The 12,264-nt window shown below is 42.3% G+C and overlaps 1 protein-coding gene across 12 annotated transcripts in view; it reads right to left on the minus strand.

Annotated features, from left to right (window-relative positions):
* Nucleotides 1-1,640: 1,640 nt before the first annotated feature.
* The window catches only part of LOC102192269 (microtubule-associated protein tau-like), a 37,534-nt gene continuing 26,910 nt past the window's right edge, over nt 1,641-12,264 (minus strand). For all 12 annotated transcript variants that reach the window (XM_013909000.1, XM_013909004.1, XM_013909003.1 and 9 more), the window contains 5 exons: nt 10,766-10,858; nt 8,923-9,015; nt 7,693-7,774; nt 7,084-7,190; nt 1,641-5,254 (listed from right to left, as the gene is read on the minus strand). In XM_013909000.1, coding sequence (XP_013764454.1) covers nt 5,057-5,254; nt 7,084-7,190; nt 7,693-7,774; nt 8,923-9,015; nt 10,766-10,858 — 573 coding nt within the window. In that variant the 3' untranslated portion in view covers nt 1,641-5,056. The remainder of the gene's footprint in view (nt 5,255-7,083; nt 7,191-7,692; nt 7,775-8,922; nt 9,016-10,765; nt 10,859-12,264) is intronic.

Here is a 12,264-nt window from a genome sequence, read left to right on the forward strand (position 1 = left end):
AGTTGAGGCATCTGCTGGAAAAATCAGCAGCGCTTTGAGCAGGTTAACAGGAAATGGAGCGACTCTTCTTTCAGGGTGTGAAACTCTAGATTAAACAGCTGAAAGGAGTTTCAATGCCACAACTTATTTCAGTGGAGAGGTGACTGGTTTAAACACTTTAGTGGTTAATGTGTCTGCCTCACCAGAGAAAGCTCCAGTTGACTCCCAGAAGAAGACCCAGTTATCCTCTGGGATTATGTCAGGAAGAGAATAAAACATGAGGACTGACCTGCTGTCAGCAGCCTGAGGAGAAAGCTGCTGCTTTAAAAGTACAACTAGAAGTCTTGTTTGTACACACACCTACAATCTGCAGTTAGACCTGGATTGTGGGACGAAACTGAAACGCCACCTGGCGGCTCTGAGACGAGAGCGACCTTCCTGTTGTGACCGCTGCACCAATCCTCAGACTGCCGGCTCAGAAAGCTTCATTTCAGCTGAATGATGTCCATAAGTGTGCTAACCTGGCACTAAGTAACATTGTTTTGACATGGGTGACCTTTGACCTGTTACTACAGTTTAAAACTGAGTGTGAAAACTTTTTGGTTGGCTAAAACATTTATAAAAGTATTTTGGGCTTTAAAAACAAAACCTTACTTGATGAAATTGTTAACAGAACTTGTGGCTGTTTATTCAAACTTGGCTGTTTTTATGATGCCTGCTGTGAACTTTGAACTGAAAGAAATTAAAAATAAAGCGAACACTAAAGAAAAAAGCATAAACCTATAGCTATAGCACTGCTATTTTCTTATCGCTGACAACTTAAAGGTGCTTTTTGTTTCAACGTGTGAATGAAAACATTCACCACCAGAGGGCAGCATTTCACCAGTAGGTGCATTTTAATGTTTCCAGATGTTTGCTGCTGCTCGCATCCTCTAAAGTCCAATCGTTCACCAGGCTGACATTTTAAAGTAGATCACTTACCTTATTTAAAAAACGTAAGCCTGCAATTTTAAAAACAATTAATCATAATTTTAAAAAAAACCTCCACCTTCTAGAGCCTGAGAAAGTTCACACACAGTGCTCCATCTTGTGGTGCAAAGTGGTATTACATCAAAGTATACAGCTGCTTCAGAAATAAAATCAAAGCAGGTTTTACCTTTAATCACTGTTTAAGTGCCAGTGTTGGCCTCCAGTGACTGCTGAGGGCTCCCTGCTGCTTTGCTGATAATATTAAAGAACAGAATAATTTGGACAGATTGTGACTTTTACGTTTATTAGTGAATATCGATATAATTGTTGTCTGCAGGTCCCAGGGTTGATTGTTGTGCAGCTGCACTAAGAGGACAACCTCATACTAAACTCTGGATAAAATAAGACTGAAACAGGCCTTTTAAAAGTAATTTCTAAATTATTAGCTTAATCATTTTTATTCTTTAAATTAAAAGTGATTTAAGAGTGATTTTTTTTTATTACAGTGACCGTTTCAGCTTTTACACACTAATAAATTTCCCCCCTCTTTTTCACAGCTGTTGCATTTTGCTCGTATAAATAAAAAGGAAAAAGTTTCTCTTATGTTTTATATTTCATAAATGCAGTAAAACACATCGTTACTGTAAAGAAAATGTAAAGCACCAAATAACAAATATTTGAATTCCGCTGGAAACAGATGAATGAGTCCCGTCTGATCTGGGAGTGATTTTTTTGCACTCCTTCACCACCACGGTGACTTCATAGCATTTATTTTCAAATACACATATACAGCAACAAGAATCATCATAAACCAGTTATTGAGAAAATGCACAATAACGAGAACAATCACATTTCCACAACTGTACAGCGTCAGAAGTAACCCCGAAGAGAGGAAAACAAAAACGAAAGAAGGTGACGAGTTTTGTTACTGTGGAAACCTCTCGGAGATCGGCTCCCGTCCCTGGGTGCTCGCGTCCGTCCTGCACGCAGAGACGAGCGTGGAACTGGAACTAAAGAGGGTTTAGCATGCAGATAATGTTGCAAGCTTTTCGTGTGCTTGCTCGTTTAGGAAACCTTACAGCAAAGTCGGTGACCTTTTGACCCTTAATTGCACATTTTTTAATACAAAAAAAAAGAATTGGTACATCCGTCCAGTTCCAGAGAAAATATAAACAGGATATACAGAGAGATCGCTTTGTGAAAGGGGGGCAACAAGCAGACGGCTGTCTCTTACATGAGCTGCATGCAAGAAGCTGTTTCACTCATTTTAATGCGAGTAATGAATCAGCGGGGGGGCCACATCGGGACGTCTCTGAGCACATGAACTGGGTTTGTTTGCAGGGGAACGTCTTAACCTGGCTCCAGCTGGAGAACACAACAAAAACGTGACCACATATGCACCGCGTGGACAAAAGTAAGTGGACGCACCTGTCTGGCTCAACCATTTAAAAGGGATCATATTTTAATCTGATACTCGGGCACTTTTGCTGCTTAAAGGAAGGTCCATCTATCCTTTAACTTTGACGGGTTTTTTCCCAGTGCCAAAAACTGCAGTTCCTCTGATGGCCACTTGAGGCTGCCTCCATGTTCAAACAACAACCTCACAGTGGAAATAAGTGTTGGTTGTTAGGGCCAAATGATGCACCTGTGGCTAAAGCACCATGAAGGCAGTGAAATAATCACCTCCTCTAAATATTCCTGTTCTGGCCTTTGGTCAGAATTTACTGAGAATTTAGACACATTTTCTAAAAGTTAATTAAACACTAAGTCATAGTTAAATGTAACGGCTCATCAAATGAATCCGAGAAAGTACCAAAACCCAAATGGCAAGTAATATCCGGCCCAAGTGTGAGGTTTCTTTTTGTTATCTGGGACCACTGTGTGCTGTGGCGTTCAGGTCTCCTCTGGCCCACCAAACACTTCCTGTGACGCTCATCAAGCCTCACTCGTGACTTTTGGACTACTGCTAAAAATCTGCAGCAGATAAGCTCTCATGCGTCCACAAACTTTTGCCACGAAGTGCACTTTTACTACTTTGCAGGGAGCGAGAAACACGGCCATCTGATCAGTCCTGTGTTTCAGGTGCATGTGTGTTGGATACAGACTGCCTAAGGAGGTCTTCACCGTCCGCCTGCCGTGCAACACTCACAATCTTCTCCGTACAAACGATCCATTAACAGTAAAACAGCCGTTTTCAGTGTTTGTGTCACCGCTGTGAAAACTTTAGTCTACCTACCTGTAAGTGCATAAATACTGTTCTCAGCCTCCTCCTCGCAGTTTAGCTATGAAAATGTCACTTTAAGGTTAATTTTCCCTCCTCAAGCTGTAGCGCATTTACACAAAGCAGTAAAAAAAAAGAACACTGACAGTAGCAGGCACGATACAAATGTTTCTTCATATCAAATACATGTCATATATCCACAGAGTACGATTATAAAACTGTGCCCAACACAAAGTCTCTACTCTAGCTCTTCACTTCGTCTTTTTTCTGTATTTTTTAAATCCAGGTAACGCTCCCCTGCCCCTCCCTCACCTACGACGCAGGGAGAGCGTCAGAAATGAGACCGCGGAGAGGCATCAGCCCCTCGCTTCGTCACCGAGCTCAGATAATTGATCATTCTGAGCCGAACGACTCACACAGAGAACAGGAAACAGCGGGGAACAAAAACCAGCTTAAATAAGTCAAATAAAACCGAAGAAGAAATGTTGACATTTTGTTTTTTAAATTTTTCCTTATTTAGCTTTAGTGTTCTTACAACACGTGACCGGGCCCTTTAACTTCCATATTTAAGGTGAAATATTCCCAGCGTGCTGCTCACGTCTGCAGTGGAAGTTTGAACCCGTGAAAGTGCCACCACGCTGTAACCCTGCGAATGGCAGAGGGAGCTGGTGGTGACGTCACCGCTCGGGCTTTGGAGTGCTCGTGCTCTCCGCTGCGATTCTAATGGTTTAAATGTCAAACCTGTGGCGGGTTTAGTTTAGACTCTGCTGACATCCACAGTAGTAAAACCAGGATGACCCTCGAGGTCTCAGCAGCTGCAGGTCGCAGCAGACAGCACAGCTTTACCGTATCGTCGCCACAACAACGAGCCAGCTACTTTAAAAGAAACTACAAAAACCTGATGCTTCGGTGTATTTATCGGTTAACAAATGTTTCAATGGCCGTTAGAACAAGATCACCCTCACTCGGCCATGTTTCTCCTATTAAGCAGGGAAGAGTTAAACAGCACAGCTGCCGTTGGTAAAGGCCTCTCTCAACCCTCCGTTAAGTGTAATTTCTCTCTTTCTTCTCGATCTCGCGGCTCTGAACGAACACCTGAGCTCGGCACGTCCCGTAAAAAGTCGCGTGAAGGCGACGCGATCAGTCGCTGTTGTCTCTGCGGTCTCACTTCTGCCCCCTCCCACCCCGCAGTCTCCTGCAGTAGCTCGAGGTGCAGCACATGTCAGGACTACACAAAGCAAAGACAGCAGTGAGGTCTGAAAGCTTTTTCTTTTCTGCCTTGACGAGAAATATTTGCTACTTTTTCTTCTAACTGTTCCTCCGCCCACTTCACCGGACCCTGTATCTGATCCCTCTGCTTTAGCGCAAACGGACCCCCACCCCCGTCCCACAAACAGTCTGCATTAACCTCCATCTACAAGGTTCTGTTTTTTTTTTATCAAAAAATAAATAAATAAAAAAAGAATCAGGGGACACCCGTCGAAGGTGACGCTGATAAGATACACTTCTAAAAGGGTTCACAGTCAATGTGACGGGAAACCGAGTCTTAGACGATTTAGCGGGATATGTACGGAGATCCTCAGAGGGAGGATTTCGCTCTGCTGGGGTGCTTTAACTCTTAAAGGGACACTTACAAAAGGTTCAAATTAAGTGTAGAGATCAAAGACCACAGAGAGATATTCAATACATGTTGGCCTACTGGTTAATCTGTTTTCTTTTTTTAAGACCTCTAATAGCAACGCCTCGACGAGATTCAAAGGTTAGTGGAGGATAAACAGTGACGGGCAGCTAAAAAAATCAAATAAAAGTCCTGTGAAAGTAACGAGGAAGGCATCACAACTCCTCTACGTGGTCGTGCGGTCGAGGCGGGGAGTGCGGCGAGCGCGTTCACAAGCCTTGTTTGGCCAGGGAGGCGGACACCTGGTCAGCCAGCGTGGAGAGCTGTGGAGAGTCGGTCATGTTGATGCTGCCAGAGGAGGACACGGTGCTGAGCTGGTGAGGGGAGTCTTCCAAGGAGACGATCTCGGCGCCGTGGTCAGTGCGGGCCTTGGCTGTCTCGCGGAAATTCAGTTTGTGGCTCTCAATCTGTGGCGAGATCGGAGGTGAAGGTCAGACATCAGATCAGCCATGGCCTGGATTTTTCTGATTTTTAAGGACTAATGATAGTCCTGCACTACGTAATCTTTAAATTTCCTGCGTTATGATTCGCCCTCAGCTGTTTACTCAAAACCATCAAAAGTGTGTGCACATGAGGTACTGTTTGCATGCATGCAACAGAAATAAAGACGTTTACAGCTTCCATGTTCATAACATTTCTTTAAATGTTAAAGGAAACCGGTCAGCAACCAGCGAGCCACCTCCGGTCGATGGTTGCAGAGCGGTTGCAGGAGGTTTCTGGCTGTGTGAATGACCTCTTGTTAGGTTAGCTTCACAGCACAGGCCTCAGATCCTGAAAACTCATAATCAGCACTATCCACGTCATGTCTGAGAGTCTGAGATGAAGCAGCTTGTAGGTACTTACAAGAGTCCTCAATCTTTATGAGAGGGTTCGTCAGGATGGGTGTGATGGGTGCTGAAGGGACAGTCGGAGGTGACTGAGGGGGGGTGACAGCGGGGGAGAGGACCGAGGGGCTGTCTGAGGTGCTCCCCTCTCCGTCTTTCCCCTTCTCCCTCTACAGAGGAGCCCCAGCAAGGAAATAAAAAGGCATGCAACAAAAATACACGTGATGGTTTCAACAGAAATGAAAAATAAATAAAATAAAGCAAAACAATTGATGAGAAAATGCAGCACAGCGTCTCAGGGCCGCTGAAGGTAAAAAAAGAAAATACAAATAAAAAAATGTGAGGAGCTTGGGGGAGGAGTCAAATTCAGAGAATATAATCAGCATTTTAAAGTTTGAAGAATTTTAAATTATTTTACAAGAAAAAGACAAAATTTCTGAGATTAAAAAAGACATTTTAAAGGAGAAAATTGGTAAAATTAGAAAAACTGAAATTTATTAGAAAAATCTGATGAATATATAAGAAAATTGTGATAAAATTACAAGAAAGAAACAAACAAATTTCTTATTATTAAATTATTCACTGTTTTTCTCATACATTGCCAGTTTTTTCACATAAATTTTGCTAACTTTATCTCTTTAAATTGCCTTTTTTCCCCTGTAAACTTTTAGTTCCAGTGACCCCGAAACGCTGTCACAACAGTGAAATTTGACAAGAACGACAGCGAAAACTTTAAAATGAAGGGAAAATCAGCAGGATGAAGAAAATGGAAGCTTGAACAAAGGAGGGAAAAAGCAGAAAAACCAAGAAAAAAAAGCTCTAAAAGCTGCTGTGTGTGTGACACCCTCACGAACGTCAGCGTGGCTGTTAGAGATCAGCTGAAATGTTCTCGCTGCTTTAGTTTTGCTGTTTCTGTGTTGCTGAGTGTGTTTCACCCACAGAGACGCAGAAGAGCTGAAAGCTGGTTTTCCGAAGAAGAGAGCCGAGCACTGAAACATGCTTGAGGCCAAATGGTGCCAAACTTTAGTTAATTTAAATTGAATTTTAATTATATGTGTATATTGTCTATGTACTTTCAGTTCTAGAATTTTTATTTATTCATTTTTTCATTAGTAAATATGATGCTTTTGAAGTTTTTAGCTGCAAATTTTATGTCTCTTTTTTTTTTTATCTTACTCTTAAACTGCATTAGCAGTAAACAAATAAATACAAAAAATCTGATGTTTAACTTGTAAGAGGAATAAGAGGAAAAGCTTGTAGAAATTTGAATGTAGTGAAGATCAAAATGTTTGTTTTCTGATTTTTTTCTTGGCACGGATTGGTCTCCATACAGAACTGTGACGAAGCGCCACGGTGCCCTGAGCGTTTTGCTTTTAGCCTGCAGAGAGCACGTCGGTGGATTTTTACTTCACCTTCTTCTGCCCGCCTCCAGGAATGTGGCTGATGTTGCCCAGAGAGCCCACTTTGGACTGAACTTTAAACTCCAGCTTCTCGTTTTTGATCTCAATGTTTCCACCACCTAAAAAAAAAATTATAATCTGAGTGCAGCACCATTATTACAGAAGTGGAAGAACTTGTACTGGTACTTAGTGTAAGAACCAGCATCAGTACATTTCCTGCTTTTAAAATCAAACAATCAGAGCTACACAAGTTTAACCAGTTTTTGTTAATATTAAGAAAACCATCATTAAAAAATGTTTTACTGAAATAATCACAGCTGCCTGAGACCTTCAAGCAGTGACCAGCTGACTGTTCCCACCCATCCGAAAATAAAAAAGGCAGACTGAGTGTTTGCCGTTCGGCTCTCCAAGCCGCTTTGCAACCCACCTCCACCCCAGCTTCTTAGGTTAATGCTTTTCATGGTATTCAGAGCAGAGGCATGGACATAAATTACTACGTGTGGTATTGCATTTACACTGAAGGTGGAGGAGACTTCTGCTACTAATTATATTGTCGTTATGTACTCTGTTCACAAAAGCTCGTCACCTAAAATTAAGCAGAAAGTTGGAATAATGTTTTACCCGGCTTGTGACGAATGTTGTCCTTCGAGCCACACTTAGATGTAACGTTGCTCAGATCGATCTTTTTGTGCACGATTTGAATCTGAGAGGAAAAAAACAGCACAGAGTTTGAATGCAGACCAGCAGAGTCAGCAGCTCTGAAGTCGCCCTGCATGCAGCCACAGAGGAACTGATCCTATAAAACCGGCCTGTTAGTGAAACTGTTCCTGAAAGCAGGTTTAACGGTCTCTGAGTCGTACTTTAAAGTCGCGTTGGAGCTCTGTCTCTAAACGTGGGAGATTTTAGTGAATCAACACCTTTGTTTTTAGATAAGAGCGACTCAGTCAGTCAATGAAATCAGATGATGATTTATGGGGGATTGTGTGGAGTCTTTAAATTTAAGGTTTCACTTGTTGCACGATGACCAATCATTTTTTTAAATATGTATTAATAATAAATCTGTGATTTCTGTCTTTCTCCTTACATTTACGACAGACTTGACTATAAAAACCTGCTTTCTGGAACCGGGTTATGGAAGGAAACACAGATTAACAGCACTGACTAACACACTGGATTAACACTTAAAGTTTTAATCTGAGCGGTGCGACCTTACCCCAGTGCAGAAAAACGAGTGACCATCTTCTGCACTAACTGATAAAAGCCAGATTTCAGCAGCCATGCATCACCATGCATGGATAGATGATGTCACTCTTGGCTGTTTGTCTGCAAACACAGAGCGCTCAGTCTCTCTGCGAGCTGAGGTCACCTCAGCGTGGATGACAACAGGCACTGTTTGGTGGAGAAGCCGAGGACAGCAGGACTCTTTGTTACCCGATCGGGACACTTTGAGGGGACAATTAGTTCACTTCACATCAAGGTTTTAGGAAATAAAAACGTCCACAAACAGGATTCATGCGTGTGGCTTCAGGGACAGATTTGAGGGCAAAGACTCAACAGAGTTATCGGGCTTACGTGAGACGCAGAGCATTGCATAACACGGTAGATCCAATAAACTAAGAAGACTCTGATTTAGAAACTACGGAGCATCTAAACCAGTGAAAGAAAAGCGCTGGGAGGGCGGTTTAGTGCTGTTCTAGTATGAAATGCTCAGATCTGTTCACGAGTTCAGTAAAACTGTTAATGGGAGAAGTTGGCAGGTCAGCGTTTGGGAGGTCAGAAAGGCTGGACACAGACGGGAGGATCTGTGCTCCTTTCTGAGGATGCGTTCAGTGGAAGCACACCTCTACTCACATTGCCACCACCGGGTACATGTTTTATATTATCTTTGGAGCCACACCGGGACTGCACACTGCTCAAGTCCAACTTCTTATCGAGAATTTGCACCTGGAAAGTTGATACATGGGGGTGAAAAAAACAGTTATGGCGGCGAAAGCAAAGAGCTGCGAATGAAGACGATTACTGGAGAGGAAGATTAGATGTTGGAGGGACGAGTTTGAGGCTCGGGGGAGTGAGAGCTGACCGAAACCCTCGTGAGGAGATGTCCCCACATCGCCGCACTGGTGCTTTGAAGCCATTACAATCAGGTGAAGCATTTCAGAGGTTTTCAAACTGTACAGGGGCAACCATCAAGTTAGACCTCTGAGGGCCAAGTCATCATCGGAGATGACTCCAACTCTAACCTGCAGTAAAACTGGTTTTAATTTTATTTTCACTTAACTGAAAAAAATGAAACAATCAGAAAAAAGTTGAAGGTAATCCTGTGATGACTTTGACCGTACAGGGTTGAACTTTTCATTAGAGATCGATAAATACACAGAGAGATGACAGCACCAGTTATAAATGTAAGAATATGACATTAAACACTCATCAGATACTTTTTTAGATAAATCTTCTTCAACTGCTCCTCACTGCAGGTATCCGTCATGGTTTGATGCTGTGTGGCAGGCTCGGTTAGAACCAAACGACTCTCAAAAACCGGACTCAAAGCAGCAGCTTTATTTTCTGGGAAAAATAATCCATAAAATAAATGGAAAACAAACCCAAACTTGAAGATAGAAACTGGAAACTAAGACGTCAACATTGGGAGGCTAGAAAACCAGGAGCACAGAGGAAACACACAGCAAAGAGAGGACAACACAGGGCTTAAATACACAAGGGAGTAACAAGGGAATGGGAAACAGGAGGGAAACACAGCTGGGACTAATCCGACATAACGAGACAGGAAGTAAAACCAATCACATGACAGCAACCTGATGCATTGAGGCATGTAGACATGGTGAAAGACCCGCTAAAGGCCATCAGACTGGGGGGAATAAAGGTGATTTAAGGGACTTTGAACATGGTGTGGTTGTTGGTGCTAGCGGAGTATTTGAGAATCTGTTCATCTTTTCCCCACACATCCATCTGTGGGTTCACAGAGAACTCGAAATGCACAACACGTCCAACCTTGAGGCAGATGCACAGTAATTAGACAAGAGAAGACCGAAGTCTCTGCTGCGACATTCAGATGGTGGGGTCAGAATGTGGCATAAACCCCACGAAAGCACAGATCCATCCTGCCTCTCATGAACGGTTGAGGATGGACGAGGTGGTGTAACGGTGTGGAGGATGTTGCTCACCATCTCTGGCATCATAATCACAGGTACTTTGGAAAAGATCGAGATTATTTACCACGACAGCTCTTTTTACAGAATTTGTAAAAATGGATTCAACATTTCCTCTTTTTATTGAGAGGATGTGCTTGAATTTGAACTTGAACTGATAAAGTTGTAGATTTAGTCGCGTCAGACTCTGAAAACCTCTGAAATCCTTCAGTCTGGATGGAGAAGTGCACAGGTGAGGGGGAGACTGTTAACCCTTTGAGTCACAGAGCAGCGAGGCTGCAGGGGGAGCCTGGCGTATTTGGGTCCATGTGACATTTTCAGTGCATAATCAGTTGATTCTGATGAGGTCAGGTGTGAGGTACCTGCTGATTTTCATAGAATGGCGCTACTGTAATGACAGGAAGTTGCTTTTTTTTGTAAAACAAGCTGAACTGCACTTGTAAATGATGCAACAGGCTTTGTGAATAATCCCTTTGCTTGTGCCTTTGTGGAATTAGTGGGACTTCTTTTAAAGCTACAGTCTCTCTCACCTTGCCTCCACCAGGCGTGTGCTTTAGGTTGTCTTTAGAACCGCAGCGAGATTGGACGTTACTTAAGTCCAGCTTCTTCTCGAGGATTTTGACCTGCAACAAGACAGAAAACAAGTAAATTCTTCAGGAAATAAAAGGAGAACAGCTGGGGGGAGAGAATCAGCCCGAAAGGAGGAAGTGAGATGGTGAAAGAGATCTCGGCGTTAAAGCTGCCATCTGTAACTCTGCATAATTGTCACGTTTCGAGGAAGTCGTCAGAAAACTGACGACTTTAGTGGAGCAGATTGCAAAAATAGCGATGTTTTAATGCAGCTGCAGAGTTTCAAACAGATGTTTTAGCAAGGATATTAAAGTTAATTAAAACTTAATTAAGTGTAAAAAAAAATCTCTTTAGAAACAGAAACATGAATAAAAAACAAAAAGCAACTAAGGAAATACGCTGCACTCACAAAATTACTTAAATGAAAAAGAAATACTAAAAATTGTATTAATTTTTTTTTTAAATTGCTCAAATTTGTCAACATAACCAACTCGAGGAGGCTGTGTTAATGTTAACTGGGACAGACAGAGCTATTTGTTAAATATCAGAACAATATAACAGTGTTTTTTTTTCTGTGTTAAAAGCAAATCAATAATCAGTTTAATGTTAAAGATGCCAGCTTTAGCTCAGTACATCACCAGTTTTCAGTGAAAGAATTAAAATCGTATAAAAACTTCAGTCTTATGTGCATAGACTGTATATAAATGATGGACGTAGCTTCTGGGTCTGAACAGTGAACTGAATTAAACCTGCATTCTTTCTGTGTCCAGCAGAGGGCGACTCCTGTAGTAGCCAAAAGCAGTTTTTGTTAGGTACACCTGTCCTTCTGCTCATAATGCAATAACTAATTAGCCAGTCACGTGGTAGCAACTCAATTCTTACGACTGAATGGACTCAACAGCTATTTTTCGTATTTTTATTTATTTATTTGTTTTCTTAGATTTGAGCTTATTTTGCCATAAAGCATCGTCAGTCTGCTAATACAGTCTGATTGGTCTGTTAGGTCTGTCTTACAGGTGTAGAGACTAGTTGGCAACCACCCGGCAACCACCTGGTTGTTACAGAAAACTGTGTATTCACCAACTGGTTCCTGGCTGATGCAAAAAAGGTTCTGCACCCACAACCTCCTTGTTATTGCTTTAGTTGCTAGCAGACCGCCGCAGTCACCCACAGTTTGCACAGTAGAAGCCGACTTGTCTGTTTGTGGAGCCATCGCTAAACTTGAAAAATTGCATCACAAACCGTTTCAAAATAAAAGTTGTGCCTTTTGAAACACGCTGGTTGCAGCAGCAGGACAACTTTTACTCTGAAGGTAAAACATTTCTGGTTGGTGCAGACAAGTTGCTGTCTTTCATGCTAACTATGGGTGACAATCTGTTAATGGCCAAAGCAATAAAAAGGTGGTTTCCAGTGCAGCACCATATACCTCTGGGACTGTCAACCAAGTCCAGTAGCGGTT

The sequence above is a fragment of the Pundamilia nyererei genome, unplaced genomic scaffold (genome assembly GCF_000239375.1).
Source record: "Pundamilia nyererei isolate P.nyererei 1_Seehausen unplaced genomic scaffold, PunNye1.0 scaffold00017, whole genome shotgun sequence".
In the NCBI taxonomy this organism is placed as follows: Eukaryota; Metazoa; Chordata; class Actinopteri; order Cichliformes; family Cichlidae; genus Pundamilia; species Pundamilia nyererei.